General features: G+C 37.1%; 1 protein-coding gene across 2 annotated transcripts; it reads left to right on the top strand.

Moving 5' to 3' along the window:
* Positions 1-10: 10 nt before the first annotated feature.
* On the top strand, positions 11-20267 carry LOC122632736 (SUMO-activating enzyme subunit 1). Of its 2 annotated transcripts, XR_006327934.1 has the most exons (8): positions 11-323; positions 491-662; positions 734-990; positions 1109-1290; positions 1360-1492; positions 1565-1734; positions 3151-3303; positions 19789-20267. XR_006327934.1 is itself a non-coding variant. In XM_043819911.1 (6 exons), exons 1-6 carry the CDS (start codon positions 229-231, stop codon positions 1722-1724), a joined length of 999 nt encoding a protein of 332 aa, XP_043675846.1. In that variant the 5' UTR covers positions 14-228; the 3' UTR covers positions 1725-1886. The 2 variants fall into 2 exon arrangements, 1 of the variants encoding a protein (XP_043675846.1); XM_043819911.1 differs by lacking the exons at positions 3151-3303; positions 19789-20267 and having other exon boundaries at positions 14-323; positions 1565-1886.
* Positions 20268-21538: the final 1271 nt, after the last annotated feature.

Raw genomic sequence — 21538 nt, 5'->3', positions numbered from 1 at the left:
TGAATAAAGTAAAATCGTTTGTTCGTATACTTTATAAAGTTAAATTAACGAATAAGATCGAATTATTGATATATTTGAGATTTGAAGCGGGAAATTATTCGTGGCAATACTGTATTGCGTTGGCAACACTGTATTGTGCTTGGCGGCATTATCAGATTTTTGCACACTGCCGTTTCTTTTTAATAAGGTTTTATATTTTCCCTTGTATATTAAATAACGAGTTCTATCATGTTCGATGATAAAAATCATGCAGAGTTAACGGATGCTGAGGCTGAATTATACGATCGGCAAATTCGTTTATGGGGTTTGGAATCGCAAAAGCGGTGAGTTTGATTATTCTAACCTACAAAAGACGATCGGCGTTAATAGTAATAATAGTAATAAATATCTTATAATTATTAAAATATCTTGTGATTATATTAGAAATCTTATCATTATATTAGAAATAATATTAAATAAATTAATCGTAAGTGTACTTATCTTTTTCTAGATTAAGATCAGCAAAAGTATTATTGATTGGACTTGGCGGGTTTGGTGCTGAGATAGCAAAAAATGTTATATTAGCAGGTGTTAAAACAATTACGCTTTTAGATCACAGAAATGTGACAATAGAAGATACTTGTTCCCAGTTTTTTATACCTAATGATCAAATCGGTAAAAATGTATGTAAGTTATTTATTGATCCATTTAATATAATTATACCGGTCTTTTATATGCCATTATGTATTCATAGAAAGCAGAAGCATCTTTACAAAGAACTAAGAATTTGAATCCTATGGTCAATGTAGAAGCAGATTCTGCAAATATAGACGATAAGCCAGATGAATATTTTAATAATTTCAATGTTATCTGTGCTACTCAGTGTACTATGACTCAATTAAAAAAACTTAATAAGATATGTAGACAGTATAAGATAAAATTCTTTGCGGGAGATGTTTGGGGTACTTTTGGATATACTTTTGCAGATTTGGGCGAACACGAATATGCTGAGTAAGTAATCTTTTGGTTAGAAAGTAATTATAGGTACTTTTTTATTATTTTTTTAATTACAAATACTTTTTGTAGAAAATTATTTGTATTCGACATAAACAAAAAGCTATACTTTTAGGGATATCGTGCAAACTAAGCCAGTAAATGCAGCAGGAGGTGAACCAAAAGGGAAAGAAAAATTTGAAAAGATTGTTATTACTGAAAAACGTAAAGATAATTTCGTTCCTTTTGAGTCTATCATAGATATAGATAAAAGTCGTCTTCCTACAAGGGAATCAGAAATGTATTATATGATGATGAGTAAGTGTTTTCTTTCCTAATGATAATTGTGATATTAAATAAATGTTATAGTCTTGTTAAATTTTGCAGTAATGTTGCATTATCGTGAAAAGTATAAGAGTGACCCTTTACCTAGCGAAAGAGGCTCAGAAAAATTGAAAGCAGAGTCAACAGCCATTATAGAAAAATATGAATTAGGAGATAAAATAAATTCCTTGATAGAGTATGTATCTTTGATTTATTGATTTAAGAATATACTTAAAACATTTCTCATTATATATTTTATTTAATTCAGAGGAGATTTGTATGGTCAAATTAGTCCAATTTGTGCCATAGTAGGTGGAGTTATGTCTCAAGAGATTATAAAGGCTGTTTCGCAAAAGGAAGCTCCCCATAACAATGTATTTCTTTTCAATCCACAGACGTTGTGCGGCAAGATCTTAAAATTGGCGTAATAATCATAAGGTATTATCATCATTGTAATTTCTTGAAATTATTCTTTTCAGGTTTTCATAATAAATTTTTTGTATTTTATTAATAAATTAATACAAATATTGAGTAGTTTGATAACAAGTTTATGTATCATAAATAAAGTTGTATCTACGTATACCCGAAAACATTTTTCTTTTACTTTCGTAACATGATATTGTAGTAAATACTTTATTGTAATCATACATACACAGACGTACACGCACTGTGATATTAGAACGTAGAAGACAAAAAAAAAAAAAGAAAACATTACGAATGTTTAGCAAAGGCAACCCACGTTTCAGTCGTATACTAACATTCAATTTGAAACATGATTTCACTTTTCATAGAAACTTTCCACGTACTCATACGCGCGATTCACATTGTACATTTCATAAAGCAGCCCGTATTTTTTCGTGGCCGATTGCACGGAAAATACGTCGTAATACGTAAAATGAGAACGGAAGAGAGCCCAGGATTTTGCGGGTTTAGGATATGACTCGTTACGTTTTATTATCAACCAACCGATATTACTTTCTACGACGAAAGAAGGTAATATTTTTACGTCGATGTTGAAAATAGTTTTTCATAAGTATTTTATTATTCCTTTAAAACATGCGTTTACTTTATATTCTTCGAAAAATATTACGCATTTCTGTTTTTTGTATTCCGTTAGATCAAAGGTTCGTTGAATTGCGTGTTTTCCAAGAGACTTCGTATCGATATTTAGCGAAGAGAGAGAGAGAGAGAGAGAGAAAGAGAAGGGTGTAGGAGTAAGGGGTGTATCGAAGGTTGATTCCAGGGTAGTAGTAGCTCGGAATTATGATGTATCGTCTTTCCCCATAGACACGATGTCGTTGGACGTTGCAACGATTACGTGGTATAGTAGTAGTAGAGGGTGTATGTAAATCTAATGATCCTCGTAGATGTCATGCCTTAGATGTATACGTAGTTGCCTTTATACAGGTATAAATGACATTTCCCTTAACGATACAGGCACGTGCTCTCTCTTCACGGCTGTCGAATTATCTTTCATGATAGTTTATTTGGTGCTCGTCGAAAAACCATTAGTCGAGCTTCACCTAAAGCATGTTAAAGTCTACCCGTTCTGCTGTTACACCGTTGCATCGTATTTGAGTGTGGTATAACGTGGATATTACGTGACTGATGCATTTTCTCGCGACTCGAAAAGCATATCGAATTGTTAGGCTTGACGATTTATAACTTTAACGTCGACTCGGTGATTCGATTTAGCAAATTTTGTCTTCCTCTCTTTCTCTCTTTTTTTTTTCATAGACGCTCAATGTTACATTTGTATGGTATACACGTTAACAGCGTATATATGTAATTCCGTATGACATAATAAAATTGAAAATATTTCTATTAACTTTCTCATTTTCTTTCTCGTTTCAGCTGGCACACCATTTGATACTATGTGTCGGACAATCGTTGAAAACATTAGAAAGGGTGATGCGGCATTTCTCACAGAGTTTTACACGATCGCGTGACGACTCGAGAAGCACGTTAAATAACGTAAGAGACTCGTTGGTACTTCCCGTGACTCAGGTAAGGAATTTACCAAGACTACTTCCATTACTAATCTACATAATCACACGCTCGTAGGTACCACAACTACAAGTACTCTAGGTACATATGTATTCTACTTTTACAAGTAGATCGATACAACGTGTATTTCTTTAGGAATGTCAGACTCGTCATCCACCGTAGAATATAATCAATACAAATCGCATTAAGCTCGTACAATTGAAAGTACACTATGCTCTTTTTAACACTAACAATTTTATTGGTCCATTCCACGAAAGGAATTTTGCTAAGAGTTTATATTTTTATGGTTGTATAAACGTACTCAAGACACGACGTTAAGGTCCTTAACTTCTTCGACCTTGCGGCCCTTTTTCGCGGTTTCCAAGTGAGAAAGAAAGAAAGAAAGAAAGAAAGAAAGAAAGAAAGAGAAGGAAAAAAAGAAAAAGAAAAGAAGGGTGTGCCCTTCACACATCCCGTCCGTTCCTTGATTTACGGTGTGCGACGGAAATTATTACCACCGTAAAAATATCTTCGAGCGTATTTATTGACAGAGAGCAAGCGAAGTATTGCCCCTGACAATACGTGAGAAGGGCTGACCTTAAAACGACAAGACTGTAGTTAAGCTGATCTTAAACGGCTGTTGTAAAAGGTCGGGCCATTCGCATAAACGTATCGTCAATGCAGTTTTTCGGTATATAAGGAGAGCACATTCTTTGGCTAATGCACTTTTAACATTTTGACCGTCTACTGCACCCGGCGTTGAATTGCACGCGAGCCTGTATAGTTACGATTACCACGAGTAAATAATAAATCTTGGAATAACGGTCTGGTAAGAACGTACATAATCGCTTTCGTGGAACTTACCTTACGTTCTTTTATTTTTTACTTTAGTATAAAACTTGTTTATTCGAGTGAGTTACGCGCTTGTTAGATATAATTTCATGATAGATTTACCCATAGATTTCTTCTCTTTTTTTTCTTTTTTTTTTTTTTTTGTTATACCATCAATTCGTATCATTACATTCGTGTCAATCGAAATCAACGTGTATTTGCGAAAAAGTAAAATAATTATGCTTTATCATAAGCGTGAAATTTGTTAAATCGACGAGTTACATACGATATATACATTATGATACGTACACACGTACGCTATTAACTCTTTAAAATAATCGTCAATCTGTGTTTTTAGGAAAATCGCGTGCACGTAGAACGAAAAGGTAAGAGGGAATGGTTAAAAAAAAAAAAAGAAAAAGAATTAAAAAAAAAAGTCTTGGAAAAAAACGAAAGAAAAAAGAAAGAAAGAAAGAAAGAAAGAAACAAACAAACGCGTACGTGAGTCAAATGCTTACGACTCGCTTCGTTGATATCACTTTCCATCGGCTTAAACCGTTTATAAGCTCGGACTTCCCATAGGAAACACGATTTTCCCTTATCAGTGTCTTATTGTCGTCGGTACCTTCCAACTTCCGTCGTCTACTCGCGATGTGGTTTCTTCATTATTAAGTTTCCCTTTGGCGCTTTCCTCTTCCCTTTTTGACCCCTCCTCTTTCACCCTTTCTACCTCTTCTCAACTTCTCGTAAGGGTAGAAACGAATAATACTTACTCTTCCTGTACTAACGTAACTAGGGTATAGGTGAAATTCCATGGACGTAGAAGCGTAGGAGTCGATGGAAGAGGAAGGCATAAAGAGGTTTCATGGCCCGTTTTCTGACCGAGGGACATAATATTTTTCGTTGGGCAGAAAGTCTCTGGTCGCAAGGCGCGTGGACCACCGAGTGCATTAACAAAATAACGTAATAAAATCTGAGTGCCTTCCACCGCTTATTTCCTTCTTTCTTTCTCTCTCTCTTTCTCTCTTTCTTTTTTTTTTCTATTCTTTTTATTCTTTTATTTTCGACCAAGGAGAGTTACTCGCGTACTACGCCCCGTCACCTTTCCTTCCTTCCTTCCTTCCTTCCTTCCTTCCTTCCTTCTTTCTTTTCCTTTTCGTTTTTTTCCCTTAGCCGAAGTTACTCGTAAAATCCGATACATTGTGCGGTGTATTCGTCATGTCTGTAAATGCCGTCGACCATCGTTGGACACGCGACGAGCGAAAAGAAATCGATCCTCTTTCGATCTATGTATTCTCTCTTTCTATTTTTCTATCTTTTTCTCTTTCTCTCTTTATACTTTCTTTTTCGCTGGACGTTCATCGGATTCTAAACCAGCATGAAACCTTTTTACGATTTTACTTTTACAGTATCAAAGTCTACTGTATCATATACGAGAACTGCGATCAATATGACGCAAGTACTTTTTATTTTCCTTTTTTACAACTCTAACAATATTTTTTTACAATCTTATTAACTTCGGAGCAACCGTATAAAACGGATCGTGGTCCGACCACGAACAGAGTAATCTACTTATCGATTCCGTCGGTCAAACCAATGCGAGTGGATAAAGAAATTCTTTCGTATATTGTATTATATTTTTTACTAGCTATGTTTCAATGGATATTTGTGGATATAATATTTGTGGATACATACATACATACATACATACATACATACATACATACATACATATATGCATACTCATATATATTTTTAATAATATGTAAAATACAAATTTGTTACATAAATTTTATTAGTACAATATATAAGTAATATAGTAACATAGTAAACGCATAAGAAATATATTCTATACATGTTGATCTTCATACATTTATAAACATACATATATGATTTAATAATTTACATATAAAAAATTTAATAATTATAAAAAACTTTCCAAATAAGTCAGAATATTGATCGATTAAATTAGATAAACCTTATGCTTTTGTTGACAAAGATTAGATATTAAAGGTATTTTATGTATGCATTCATATATCACGAACGTATGTATTTAACGAGCTATACAAAAATAGTCTGAACATTACAATGGAAAATTTCTCGAATTAGGAGTCAGGGTATTGACCGACTAGACTAAAAAAGACTTATAACTTTTTATCGCGTACAAAAAGACGTCAGGTATATCAGACGATCAATCTTAGGGCTAGAAAAGTCTCCCGAAAATTTGCTCGCAACACGATCGTTGTCGTCGTGTTGTTGTCGTTGTCGTCTCGAGTTGAGTCACGCAAGGACGCGAAAGAAAAAGAGAAATAGAAAGAGAGAGAGAGAGAGAGAGAGAGAGAGAGAGAAAAGAGAAAAACTCAACGAAACATTAATTTCGTATACGGTCACGCCTCGGTCTCTCAGACCATTTCTCCTCTCGGCTTTCGAGAGTTTCGTATTTCCAGTGTGATCCTCGTTGCGATATTGCTCAGGCTTTACGAGCAACCATTGGTGCAATTCAGACAGTTTTTAGGGTCAAACGAATAGCTAATGCAAATACGAGCCTCCTTGTGCTCGACATTATTTCACCTCTCTCCTTAGAATTCTCCTTCTAGTTTGGGTTGCGTCTGGGATGTTTGGCGACGGCCATCTTCTATCTCTATCTTTCTCTCCCTTCTTCTTGTTCTTCTTCTTCTATTCGTATAACTTCGTCTCCTCGACTACCTTCGTCTTTCGAAGAGACATTACGCGAAATCTTAATGCCCGTTCGTTATCAATTAAGACACGGTCGTTGCAATTAATTCCGTGGACTGCTAGCCGAACGAGAAACGGAAACGGCACTGTCTTTGGTTATATACGTGTGTGTGTTTGTGCGTGTGAGTGTGAGAGAGAAGAGAAGAGAGAGAGGGAGATAAAATAGGGGATGAGATCTTAGTGATCGTGGAAGAACATCGACGCGGTATGTTTCACGAATAAACTTGTCCCGAGTGCCGACACCTAACCGAGTATTCCGAGTTTGCGAGAGCCATTTTGAATCTTGGCTTTGAGGGTGGAAACTTGCACGTCGTTCGTAATATTACCGAATAAGACGACGATGTTCGTCGAAGTTTGCCGATTTCGTAAGAACCGTTTCGTGTAAGTTAACTCCTCTCTTCGTTAATTTATATTTTATTTGCTGTCTTTTTATTTCTTTTTTCTTTTTACTCTCTCTCTCTCTCTCTCTCTCTCTCTCTCTCTCTCTCTCTCTCTTTCTCTCTCTTTCTCGTTTAGTAAAGAACTTCGCAGGAATTTTTTGTCTTGTTGTAAGTCTTTCGAGACTACGTTTTTCACATAACTTAACACTCGGACTATTAATGTATTCAGCTTGGGGCTTTCTCCTTTCGGACGTTACAAAAATGTCGGAGCACGTTGGGCACGAGAAGCACAACGGAGTGTGGTGATTTACATTAAAATTTAATTAATACGCGCTGGCTAGGCTCACGAGAACGGAGTTCGGTTATCTCCGACGATGATGGAGCGAGGAAATCTATCTCCGACACGTATACAAGCACTCTGAGAACAAACCCGTAATTTGTCAGAGAGTGGTAGGTCCCTAAGCCCGGGCATTATCATTTACGCCTATGTGGAGATCAAGACAGACAGAGATAGAGAGAGAGAGAGAGAGAGAGAGAAAGAGAGAGAGAAATCCATGGATGGAAAATTAGAGAGAGAGAGAGAGAGACTTGTACGACCATCGCAGGGTAGAAATCGATTCGGTCTGAGCACGTAACAAGACCAATTTCGTTCTGTCTAACAATTTGCGAAGAATATATATATATATATATATATATATATATATATATATATCCTCTTCTTTCCGTCTTGTATAATATATCTATTGTAAGATGAATTTTTCACGAGGATTGACGAATTTGATGACGTATCAATCGAGAATTACTATCGAAATGAAGTAGCCATTGCAGTCTACGAAGTTGGCCAACCGTAATTATCTGTTTCGGACCGAGACAAAATTATGATATGGAATAATATCTTTGAGACGAGGAAGAGACGATTATTTTTTTCTCCTTACGTGAGTATTTACGTAATATATATATTATAAAGTTTCTTTGATCGATTTCGGACGACAATACTTATTTAGTTTTCTGACAAAAAGCAGAAAGCCTGTCCAAAAAAAAAAGAAAGAGAGAGAAGGAACGAATTACTAAATTACAATGGTAGTCTCACGCATGTTACCATGTCTCGTTCCTTTTATTCCTTCTCTTTCTTCTTTGCTTCTCCCTCCTCCTCTTCCACCTCCCCTGTCACCACCCTATCCTTCTCCCTTTCACCCTTCTCCTTCCAATGCTTTCTTCCACATATGTGGAAAAAAGGAAGTGTATCATAAGTTACAAGAGCGAGAGAGACTTATGGCTTCGGTACGGTCCATATTTCATGCTTTTGTTCGATTCTGTCGGGCATTATTTTAGGTTACGTCGAGAAATGCTTTTGGGATCGCGGTTTACCGTCCTTTTCCTATTTCTTTCTTTTTATTTTCTTTTTTTTCTCTTTTCTCTTTTTTCTTCCTCACTCCTTCCTCCACTTGTTCTTTTTTTTCTTCCTATCTCTCTTTCTCTCTCTATGTTTTTCTTTTTTTCTTTTCATCTCTTTTTCGATAACCACCGAAGAGAAATATGTCGAGTTTCCTGCTGCTTGCTCGAGCTTACAAAAGGGAAAGAAGGGAGGGAGTAGTGACAGAGAAAGAGAGAGAGAGAGAGAGAGAGAGAGAGAGAGAGAGAGAGAGAGAGAGAGAGAGAGGGATAGAGAATGAAGAAAGCTTTTACTAATGCACCCTTTTGTAATCTCTTTACGATTTTCTTTCGATATCGACGTCTTCTTTAACACCCATTCTATCCATAAGATATAGATATCTATATTTTATATAATACTCGAAAGTAGACAAATAAAAAGAAATTTTCTTTTCGAAGCTTCGAGGAATACTCATCTTGACTACTTTTTTTCCCTTCTCCTTCTCACAGTGTGTACCAAAAAACGTCATTCCTTTCTAAGCATTTAACAGCTGCGATAAAACATGTCTTAGCTTCTAAGAGGCACAAATATCGTTCTCTCTCCCTTTCTCTCTCTCTCTCTCTCTCTCTCTCTTTCTTTTAAAAGAAAAAGAACGTACGAAACAGAGAGAGAGAAAGAGAGAAGGAAAGAAAAAGAGAGAGAGAGAGAGAGAGAGAGAGAGAGAGAGAGAGAGAGAGAGAGAGAGAGAGAAAGCACGAGGAGCCGAGTGGCACTTTAAAGTATTTTTGGCAATATAAGGGGTTGACTTATGACTCGCGCGATTCCACCCGAAAGGAGAGAGAAGAAAGAGAGAGAAAGAGAGAAAGATACATACACATATACACGGTGGCGTCTCGAGCGGGATATTGCATTGTGTTTTCTTTCGGGACAAATGATTTACCGCGTTTCCCCTTGTATTGCCGCGAGCTACTACGGTCCTGCAAAAACACGTAAGGGGTTGCAAGAGTCACCGTGTTAGGGTACGAAAAAAGAAGATGGAAAGAAACGATAGAAAAGAGAGAGACAGAGAGAGAGAGAGAGAGAGAGGGAGAGGGAGAGGGAGGGTTTGTAGAGAGAGAGAGAGAGAGAGAAACGTTCGCAATGTGGGAGGTATTACATATTTATGGGCTTCTGGTCCCGGCACGGAAGCAAATTTCGACCAAATCTCGGTCGGAAATAACGTTAAAGCCATTGGTACATAAGGTCTCCTCGGCATTTTTGAAGGCAAGGAATATCGTCGATTTCCTCAGCTACATTATTTTTCCAACCACACGAGCGTCTCTTATTTTCTCTTCCTCTTTCATATTTGTTTTTTTCATTTTCTCTTTCTTTCTTTCTTTCTTTTCTTCTTTCTTTCTCTTTCTTCTTTTCTTTTTGCGTATTATTCAATTTTTTCTCATTAGATTTTCTAGTCCTTTCGGCGAAGAAAATCTCGTTGAGACGACGTTCGTGAAAGTTCATATGAGAAAAATAATTTCTTTTCTTATTTTCTATACACACACGTGTGTGTGTGTGTGTGTGTGTATCTGTGCAACTATTTATTTTTCTAAAAACATTAGAAAGAATATTAATTAAAAATATAATAAATAATAATTAACGTGATAAGTAATAATATGTTAGAATTAACAAGTATAATAAAATTAGATATCCAACCGGTGTCGCCGACTGGCGTTCGCCGTTAAAACTAATGGCCGCGTTTGCTATGGCACAACGTTTGCACGAAAACGTTTGCGTGAAGGTCCGATGAATAAGAAAAGAAAAAGAAGATATTAAGTACGATCCACAAGATCGTTTATTATTTCTGTCGATAATTTATATGCTCCTGCATATTATTTTCCTATCCATTAAGACGGTCTCGCGCGTTTACGCGAATTCGCTTCCTCGAAGGCAATTATCGACTAATTACGAACTAATGATTATTGGCCGTTCTTTTGAATTCCAATAACCGAGATAACGAGAGGAAGAGAAAGAGATAGATAGAAAGATAGATAGATACACATAGAAAGAGAAAAAGAGAAAGAGAGAAAGATCGAACGAGCTTAACAAGCTTCCAGGAAGTATTCTCGATGAATCTGGTCGTCGTAATACCTTAAGGCAGATGCATTTTCAAACGAATTTTTTTGCTAATTACGTAAGAATTAATTCTCCCTATGTGAAAGAAAGAAAGCAAGAAAGAAAGAGAGAGAGAGAGAGAGAGAGAGAGAGAGAGAATTTTATCGAAACGATAATTAAAGTCTTCTCGAGGCTTTCTCGTTAAACGAGTTAGAGACAGAACTCTGTCTTTCTTTTTCTCTCTCTCTCTCTCTTCTCTTTTCTTTCCTCTTCTTTTTCTCTTTTCTCTTCTCTTACGATCCGCTCGTTAAATCGTTCTATCGCTTACCAGCTTCGCTTTTGTTCTATAGTCATCTTAAGAACAAGCTCGTTGACAGGCATTAGCGTTTATGGGAGGTCATTAACATGAGATATAGACGGGCATCTTCGAAAAGCCGGAAGAAGTTAACCTCCGTTCCGTTGGTTCCACTGGATTTCGGAACGTAATGCCTCCCGTAGTGACTTCCGATTTGATTCGGTGATATTTCATAGGATTCTATCGTACATAGGGTGAGTTTCCTCGGACGAGTCCTATCTGGGGTTGAACAGTGTCCACTATTCCCGTTCATCGAATTATCGACTATCGACGGATAATCCCCTTTTACGTTTATAAAGAATATTATCTTGTTAAATTAAATTAACGTTAATAATCGCGTGTTAACGGTAATAACATAAATTCACAAGAGATATTCTCGAAAAAGGATTCCTCAAAATACGTCTTAAACAGCTGTTCGAAAGTAATTAATAAGCGTATCCGTTTAAAACAACCACCTCGGTTCTATTCGATCCGATTCGATCCGATGGCTCGAGTTGGCTCGATCTACAACGACTATTTACACGACTTTTATCCTTTCTTTGCACAGTCAGAATACATAAAAGCACGTCTCGCAGATCGTATTACTACATCTAAAGATCGGAATTAAATTCGTACGTCGAAAAGCCTCTCTCCTCGTTTTCTCCCTTTTCTTCAAAGTCAAGCCTCTCTTTCTCTCTCTCTCTCTCTCTCTCTCTCTCTCTCTCTCTCTCTCTCTCTCTCTCTCTCTCTTTCAGTACGTTTCTCTGTGTGGATCTTCCTCTCCATCCACAGTTCCCTCGACCGAGTAATTTTCGATTGCCAAGGCGAAGCGACGAATGAATAAGTAAGAAGATATCGAGCCTCGAGCCGTTTGCGCCCACTTTGTAGTTTCAGGCCCTCTCGATGTGGCTGCGGCGTAACGGATCGTTGAAAGACTGAGAGAGATAGTTAGATAGATAGATAGCTAGATAGATGGAGATAGATAGATAGATAGAGGGAGAGAGAGAGAGAGAGAGAGAGAGAGAGAGAGAGAGAAAGAGAGAGGTGACTGTGAAAGGGGCGGCAGATACACCGCTACGGGATTTCGCGAGCAATTACGTGATTAAGACGCCTCCGGCTTCGCTTGGGGTCTACTAAGTACGTACTTAGCTCTGATCCGTTACTGTACTAACCGGCTGCCTGTTCTCTCTAACGAAAACTCTTTCTCCGTTTCACCGGGATGCTGTGATCTTGGAGAACGTCCTTGCTTATCCTATTCCTCTCTCTCTCTCTCTCTCTCTCTTTCTCTCTTTATCCTATCTCTCTATTTCTCTCTTGCTACGAAGACAAGACCGAGAAGTTCCTTCGAGCTCTTGGCTTTACCGTCGATTCGAGTTTACCGGAAATTAGCTAAATAATTCAGACGAGACTTTCTCTCTCTCTCTCTCTTCCTCTCTTCCTCTTTCTCTCTGGCTATGTTCAGTTTCCGGATTCCCCAAAAAAGATGCCTTTACCTTCTCACGAATGGGGATTAAAAATGCTAGTATGTCCAGCTTTTGTCCTCTTCCGGTCGACTTTCCATCCACCGTATCTTCTTTCCTTGTTCAGGTTTTATGTGCTCTCGTGAAAAGGACCGTTGCTCGCGTTAGATATTCATTAGCGGCGTGAGGACGGACCAGTACGCTTGGGTCCAGAAAGCCGGTGGTAAAAGTAGAGAAATAAAAACAGAGAATATAAAGAGAGAGAGAGAAAGAGAAAGGGAGAATGAGAGAACAAGAGAGCATCATTATTGTTCGGTGCTCGCAGTGGAATTATAAACATTTTATGGTGTTCTTAATTAGCCGAGAGAAGATCAACTCCATTTCGTGGCCTCTTTTTTCAAGCGTATACTTATTCCTTCCTGAGCTTTCATATTTTTCCTTCTTTATATTTTTTTCTTCATTTTCTTTTTCTTCTTTCTTTTCTTCTGTCAATGGATCCATCTTGAATTAGAAAAAACCATTTCGTAAATCGTCTTTTCTCTGTATTTTTATATCTTCATATATCTCTATATTTGTAATCGTCTATTTTCTATATTACTTCTTTTTTCTTTTTCTTTTTCTTCGTACGAACTTTCGAACATAAGGGATCGAGAATGAAGACGACGAAGATGGAGTAAACGAGTACGAAATAGGTGATGCACGATTTCAACCCCTCAATCGTGTGGACGATTTTGAAGCTCGCATTACCACTTCCACGAGTGCCTACGAGTTATATGACGCGTGGCGTGGTGTGAACGAGGCCTCATTTGAATCCGAATGGAGACGATTTTCGTAGAGAAGAGAGCCTGTCAGAGAAATGGCAGTTCGCGAGAGAAAGGAGATAGACGTGGCCCAAGGATAAGAGAGAATGAGATCTCCCTTGGAGGGGAGACAAGGGATCTTTCGATTTTCTAACGGTGAAGGGCGATGCTAGCAATATGTCACCGACAGATAGTCGTATCGGTACTTTTCTTGCCTTGAGTGCGAACGATCGACCGGAAGCTCATGTATTTCCGTTTCCACATCTCATCAAACTCGTCTCGAAATTTTTTCGTCTCCTTCTCTTCCTCTACTTCTACTTCTTTTTCTTCTTCTTCTTCTTCTTCTTCTTCTTCTTCTATATTCTTTGTCTTTTCAAAGGAATTTTTCTTTTTTTTTATAAATAAGATACGTTTGGAAAAATGCAAATGATAGATGACTTGAGCGAACGATACAATTTGTGAAAGATTATCTCTCTTATTTATTGGGTTCAATGTTTAATTTTAAACATTAAACATTCATTCTAATTTTATTGTTTTAATGTTTAATCTTCGGTCGATCGTTTAAAATAAATGATCGGTATTTAATCCTGTAGGAATCTTGACGTAATCCTCACACTTAATAATTTATATTTCTTTAACACAAATGATTTCCTTTTTACTTCCTTTTTTTTTTTCTTTTTTAATCGCGAGAAGTTAAGTTTTCAGTTACGAGTTAATTCATTTTCTCCCATTAACAGTTTAAACATCAAACAAGCAACTTCAATATTTATTCAAAAACGAGAGAGAGAAGAAGATACATAAAATAGAAATTATTCTTCGTCTTTTCGTTTAACGTGTTCAGATAATAACGAACGATGAGGATCAAATCCTCATGGATCTCTTTAAGAAGAGAAAGAAAGACAGAGAGAAAGAGAGACAGAAAATATAAGGAGAAAGAGAGAAAGGAGTCTAAGAAACGTGGAACCAACGAAGCAGCAGAGATTCTCTCGAAGTCTCTCTTCCTTTCTGCTATTAGCACTTTCGACTTGAGTCCTTTCTTCCTTACCTCCCTTACTTCGTCTCTTCGGGATTATTATCCTGCCGATTTCATAAGGTCCTTGGAGGCGAAGGCGATGCCTCTTCACCGTCCCTTTCTTCGTCCCTTTTCCCACTCTCTCTCACCTTCCGGCGTATCCCACTCGCACTCCATTAAAGTAATGAAGACACCGTCGGCTACGAGAAAGACTATGGCGATGACGATACTCATTCTTTCTCTCTCTCTCTTTCTGTTTAATGCTTTCTCTTGGTAGCGTAACGCTTCAGGGTCCAAAGGGTTTCCTTCCAAGGAATTTATTCCACGTTGGTGGCTGTTAAACTCAAAACAAACCCAGCCTCTCCCTTTCTCATTTTCCGTGACTCGTGTCTTTCGCCTTATATATATATATATATATATATATATATATATATATATATCCATGTCTGTTCACCATCGACTTGGACGATGTCGTCTTCCTCGTCGTCGTTGTCGTTCTTGTTTCTATCTCCGTCACGGTACGAAGAATTTTATCGTTTCGCCTGCTTTGCATCCACGGCCATTAACCCGCGATGACGCCTCGATATTATTCTTAAACTGCGACTCCTCTACTACTACTTCCCCCATTTCGTCTATCTCTTTCTCTCTTTCTTAATTACCATCTAATTTGACATTCCTCGAAATTCGTTTATTTTCATTCTCTTTCTCTCTCTTTCTTTTTTCCCTCTTTTCTCTCTCGCGCGTAAATGTATTGTAATATCTGTTGTTGCGTTAGTCGACCATTATTTAGGTATATCGATTTCCACGTTATTTTTTATTTTCTCTCTCTCTCTCTCTCTCTTTCTCTTTTTCCTTCTCTCTTTTTCTTTCTTTCTTTCTTTATATCTCGTAGAGAGGTACTCGTGTTCGGTGAAATAAATGAAATAACGAGTTGGACGGTAGGTACGCGTACCAACCTTTTTTGTACTCCGTTCAATTGAATTTCCTATGCTTTATGGCCATACCAACACTTCGTTCGTTTAACTCGCATGGGAATTAATAGGATCGATTATATTATATCGGCGATGCGCGCGAGGGCTTTCAGAATTTTTATTTCATTTTTCGTCCGAGTCGAAAGGTCGCCGCCGAGTGGACCGAGCTTGTGAATATATTTTTTTTTCTTGCTTTTCTTTTCTTTTTTTCCTTTTTTTTTTTTTGTTATTTTTACCGAGAGGAGAAAGAGATTCATGAAAAACAGAGAGAAAGAGAGAGAAAGAAAAATAAACGTGCTCATCGTTCATGTAGCAGTAGTACATAGGTGAGCGACGCGTATACGCGACGTATACGTGACGTTCATACACGTCGCTCGCCATATGTCGCGTACGGGTCGCGTGCCTTCACGAGAGGGCTTTCGTGGCTCTGTAATTACGGTGCTCGACGAATAATGAACGGCTAATATTGTCGTCCTACCTCTCCCCCATTCTCTTCCACCTCCACCGCCACCCTTTATCGGTCTCCTTCCCTCGACGACTTATCGACCTTTCGTTTTGTTGCCTTTTCAGTCTCGTTCAGTTCGATGAGGTCCTTTGATCGACCAAGTACTTCCATCTACGTTCCTATATAATTTCTATATGTATATATATATATTTTTTTCTTTTTTTTTTGTTGCATCCCTCTTTCAACTTTGTATTGTCTCGAAAAAATATATATATATTTTTTTTTCGGACTAGAGAAGTCGAGTACAATGAGAGTGAAAACGACGTAGTAGTTAGGCCCACTCCGTTCATTACTCCTCCAATAGACATCCTCTACCAACCTACTTACACGTATTTCCTATTCATTATTATTTTATTGTTATTGTTGTTGTTGTTGTTATCGTTATTATTATTATTATTATTATTATTATTATTATTATTATTATTTTATTCAATCGTAGAGATAAGAATCTTCGGACAGGTGACGCGTGGGAAGCTGCACGCTATTACGATTTATGAAAAGCAAATGGTACACTTCGTGCGAGTAATTAAACCCTTTGTCGCGTCGTTGATTGAACAAGCAACCGCTTTCACAATTTTACCCGGTCCTTGCCTCGATAGATTTTAGCATGATACATCGGAGAGCAAAGAGGAGGTCTGAGGGAGAGTTCCATGCTACATACGTATGTGCTCTTTCTTTTTTCTCTTTTTCTCTCTCTCTCTCACTCACTCTTTCTTGTACATGTAAAGAGGGCGAAAAGAGAGAAATAGAAAGAGGAAGAGAGAGAGAGAGAGAGAGAGAGAGAGTAACGGAGGGTTCTAATTAATGGGCGGCACTGTGCTTGACATGTTTACTCTGGGCACAACCCCTTAAGTCTCTCTCTCTCTCTCTCTCTCTCTTTCCTTCTATTCTTTTTTAGAGAGAAACAATATGTATACGAGAGAGTTGGCGATACAATTCTTGTTTCTCTTATGTTTCCTTCCTTCTTCTTCTTCTTCTTCTTCTTCTTTCTCTACTCTTCTCTTCTCTTCTCTACTCTTTTCTTCTTTCCTCTTACTTTCTCATCCTCCTCCTCTTTTTTATTTCCACGGGTTTAGTCAAAAGCGGCACGCAAATACTCGTCGAACGACCAATTATCTCCCGAGTTGAGCCGAGAAACTTTAGAGTTCTGATTAAACACGTTTCTCTAATGGACGCCAATAACAACGACGATGTCTTTTCTCTTGGGTGGTAGTCGTCATACTGTTAAAGAAAGAAGAGGAGGGCGAAGAGGAGAACGAGGAGGAGGATCGATCGACCAGTGTGAAGCGATATTAAAAAGAGAAAGAGGAGAAGGTAGAGAAAAAGGGAGAAGGGAGACGGAAGTATAACTCGTGCGATATACGGTAGCTCTGCTAAAGTGCAACGACTTTGCACATCTTTGAATGTAATTTCCAGGATGGGATAGATCGATAGAGTGCCTCGTCGAGATGATTATTGCTTCCATACTCGCGAATCCATTGGCGTCTCTCGTTTACGTTTTAATCATTTTTACTATTATTATTGGTTAACGAACGTTTTCGTTGCTACGAATTTGTTCGTTAATAAAATAACGTTAATAATTTTCTTCTTCTTCTTCTTTTTTTTTTTTTTTTTTTTTTTTTTTTTTTTTTTTTTTTTTTTTTTTTTTTTAAGATAGAAATTAAGAAGGTCGACGTGTAAGTGCCCAGTGACGTTTCTTCTTTTCGATCTATTTTTGATTATTTTATTTCATATATTTTTCAAGAGGATTTTTCTCTAAAATTTTTAATGATCTTTTTCTTTTTTTACTTCTTTTTCACAACTTCGTGTATGTAGATATATTCGAATATATAAGTAACAGTAATATCTCGAATAATTTGTCCACAAGAAGTCCACGCTCATGGTCGATGGAATTACCGTTGCTCGATACGTTCCACCCCGATCTAATGTATATCCTCTTACTTAGATATTCTCTATGTACATCGAATGCAAGCGAGCAAGTCTTGATTATGTGTGTACCGATATCGTGTTACATTATTCCTGCCATTAACGATATATGTGGGTAAGTACCTGCTGTAAATCGTTACAAATTAATTTTCTTCGAAGGAAATGTTATTATTCGATGATCTTTCTTTTTTCCTCATTGACAGATTATCGTCAATGTGATGAGACGATTAATGAAATTTTCTGTTTTATTTTTTTTCTTTATTTTTGTGTTTCTATTTATATCATTAAAAATCAATTTTTTAAAACAGTGTAATTATTAAATAAATATGTTTCTTAACGATTCATATATATAGGTATTATAGTTAGTATTTCTTAGTTGGTATTGCGAATTTAATCGATTCCTAATGTTCGTATATATATACGTATATAGATTACTCAAAGATATATATACATATATATAATATATAGGAAGGACGCGACGTTCGTACAAATATGCTGGGAGAAGCTTGGCTTCTAAAAGCAAATAGCCAGTAGCTCGAGGTGCTGGTAATTGATTATAACGTCAAACCAAGATGTAGTTATCGATTCTAATGCTAAGTGCAAGCGGACTAGACGCAGACGGCTTACCGATGTTTGATCATCGCCATTAACTATCTCATGCGATGTATACAAACGCTCGAGATTTCGAATTCCTTTCTTGATATTCTCTTACCAGGATACGCGATCCTCTCACTTCGAGAATCCTGTATCTCCTAAATAGATACTATAATTGTAGATACACTTTATATACAGTCGTTGAATGCAACATCTATTAATATGATGACTTTTAGATGGTTTGTCAATAAAATATTACTAATAATATTTTCTTTTTATAGTAATTTATATATATATATTTTTTTTTCATATAGATATTTCAAAATTCATCTGAATTAATTAGATCAGATCAAATATCAATTTGTAAATTGAATTTAAAATAATATTCAAACGAGTTAATAATCCAATCGGTTGACGACATTAAATCCGTATTCCGAGCGCAGAAAGAAATTTGGAAAAAAAATTTATCCTTTCGCCTATTACAACGATGCTCCAAACATGGCAAACATGTTGAAAGTGTGGACGTATTTTTTACACACGTGGAGTTCCCCCAGCTGTAAATCAGTTCGACGCATCGGAGGTATTTCAGTTAAATGACACATGAGTATCCCATGGAAGGTGTCTCTCTCTCTCTTTCTCTCTCTCTCTCTCTCACATACACTTTTTCTCTTTCTTTTTTCTTTCTCTCTCTCTCTCTTTTCGTTTTACTCTCACCACGATGTTGCTGTGGTCAGTCGGGACTTCTATACTGGCTGGGTGTAGAATTGAATGCGACGCATTGTCCGGCTCAGTCTGACCGTACGATATTACGAGAAAGAGAGACAGAGAGACAGAGAGAGAGAGAGAGAGAGAGAGAGAGAGAGAGAAGGGTAAAGAGAAGGGGAAAAAAGATAGAAGCGAGAATGGCTCGAACGATAGAGAGAGGGTGGAGGATGAGATATCCGAGAGAGGGCGAGAGGGCGCCAAGTCTCTCGAATAGAACGAGCTCCATGAACGGGCTCGAGTTATGTACCCTCCACCACCCACCCCCCTTGGCTCCAATGGCCGCGTTAAATTATGCCCTGTCTCGACCGGGACGTTGCATCTCGATCCTCCAATGCTCGACTCGTTTCACTGAGAGGAAATCTTCCGACTTCCTCATCCCTCTCCTTTTTTTTTATATTTATATGTATATATATATATAACCATTATTGTACATTATGTATACATACGTATACATAAATGAGAGTGATTATTAAATAAATATTCTCGACATTTCATTTCATTTCATTTCATTTTGATCTTGATTCTGGTTTTGATTTATATTTTATATTTTGCTCTTTTTTTTTTTTGTTTAAATCGTTACAACGTAAACCTGTAGATCATTTTTATATGATATCTATACATTTGTAGATTTTTCAATATCAATATAATTTTTATAATTATTCTCCCTTACGTTTGCATAGATGGATAATTTTTTTTCTTTTTTCTTTTTTATTTTTTTTTTTTTTTCAGGAAAAAGAAAGAAGGAAAGAAAAGAAAAAAGAATAAGAACAATAGAATCCTGAACACACTCGGAACGATTCGATTTAGTTCTCTTTCGAAGTTCCGAAATCTGATGAGTCTTATTCCTTTCTTTTTTGCTGAGAATCCGTGTTCGTATTCCGGTAACGAGGGAGCAGCACACGGAGACAGGAAAGGGTCGGGTTTTATGGGCGGACTCCCACAATGAAAGCGACGGCGGCAACGGCAACGGGAACGGCGACGTCGACGTCGACGAACGGCGTCGACCGAGAGAAAACGGAGGAAAAGCGGGAAATAAGGGAAAAGCGCGATCCGAGAATAACGTAATGAGACTCTCAAAATATAGCTAACGACGATTGTCGAGGGTCAGTCTAGCGTGCCTTAACTGCAATTGTCCATTTTTATTATTTTCTCCTTTCCTCTTTCTTTCTCTTCCTTCTACTCTCTATGTCTTTCTCTCTCTCTCTCTCTCTCTTTTTCTTTTATTTATCTCTTTTCTACTTTATTATCGAGAAGTTCTAAGACGATAAATTTAAGACGCTTCGAGTTTTTCGATTATAATAGATATGACATCTTGTTGACGTTAATATCTTCTCTTACTTGTTAATAATTCTCGTTGAATCCATGAATATATATATATATATATATATATATATATATATATATAAAAGAAAGAGAAAAATGAAATGAATAATATCGTTATCAAAAGGGAATATCCTTTTATCGGATTAAATTCCTAACTGTAAAGATTTTATACTAGGATCGGTGCACGTTATAATATATTTCTCTTTTTCTCTCATTATACGTATTTCCTACTTATTTTTCCATTCGTCCGTCCTGCGCAAGTACTTACATGCAAGGATTACGAGTTAGAAGTCGAACGGTGTGGAACGATGCGGAACGGTGCGGCGCAGTCGGCAAAAAGGTGAGGTCGCTACTTTTATTACTGTCATTACTATCGTTATCGCGATGCGCGATGTGGTTACCGAGAGAGAAAGAGAGAAAAAGAGAGAGAGAAAGAGAGGGAGAGGTGCTATCATAAAGTTCGGAATATTCCTTCAATAATTACAGTTCCCTATGTACGATACCTATTTTAATTTCTTTCATAGTTTATTGGTCCAATATGAAGGGAAGTGAGGATGATCAATAATCATACAAGGATTTGCAAAATCTTTATAAGATAATAACGTAATTTTATTATATCCACATGAACACATTATACATTAATAATATTATCGTTATAACATTATTATTAAAATTATAACACAATTGTGGTATATCTTATAATATATAATATATGTTTCGAAAATTTGATGACAATTGCCTCTATATTCCAGATATTCGATAAATTGTAGAAAGAAGAATATCTTGGATATACCTATTGGAGGATATACATATGTAACATTTTATTTTTGTAAATTTGAGAATGTTTATATCTGTTCCAGATACTCGATTAAGCGGAAGAAAATTTTGGGACGATTAGATACGTAACTCAAAGCGCGAGGGAGAGAAAGAGTGAGCGGAGTGAAAGGGAGAAGGGTAGATCGCTCGATTCGACGGTACTTTCGTACGTAAAACGAGAGCGCAATGGTTTTGACATGAAGTGTGCGCGGGGGAGGAGTGTCAGGAGGGTAGACCACCATTCCATAATCCATTGTGTCCAGTGCCAATTAAACGGTGCTGCCATGCGTATGGTCAGGAGCTAACCGGCCGTTCTCAACACGGTCACGGATCTCCGCAC

Source organism: Vespula pensylvanica, chromosome 10, assembly GCF_014466175.1.
Source record: "Vespula pensylvanica isolate Volc-1 chromosome 10, ASM1446617v1, whole genome shotgun sequence".
NCBI classification, from domain to species: domain Eukaryota; kingdom Metazoa; phylum Arthropoda; class Insecta; order Hymenoptera; family Vespidae; genus Vespula; species Vespula pensylvanica.
Note: the sequence above shows the minus strand (reverse complement) of the source record. Positions and strands in the feature narration are given on the sequence as shown.

Excerpts from the sequence above, each read along its gene's own strand:
- LOC122632736 (XM_043819911.1), top strand. The coding sequence starts at position 229 with ATGTTCGATGATAAAAATCATGCAGAGTTAACGGATGCTGAGGCTGAA. Across the intron at positions 1,291-1,359 it reads AATGTATTATATGATGATGA|TAATGTTGCATTATCGTGAA; the intron begins GTAAGTGTTTTC and ends TAAATTTTGCAG. Across the intron at positions 1,493-1,564 it reads AAAATAAATTCCTTGATAGA|AGGAGATTTGTATGGTCAAA; the intron begins GTATGTATCTTT and ends TATTTAATTCAG.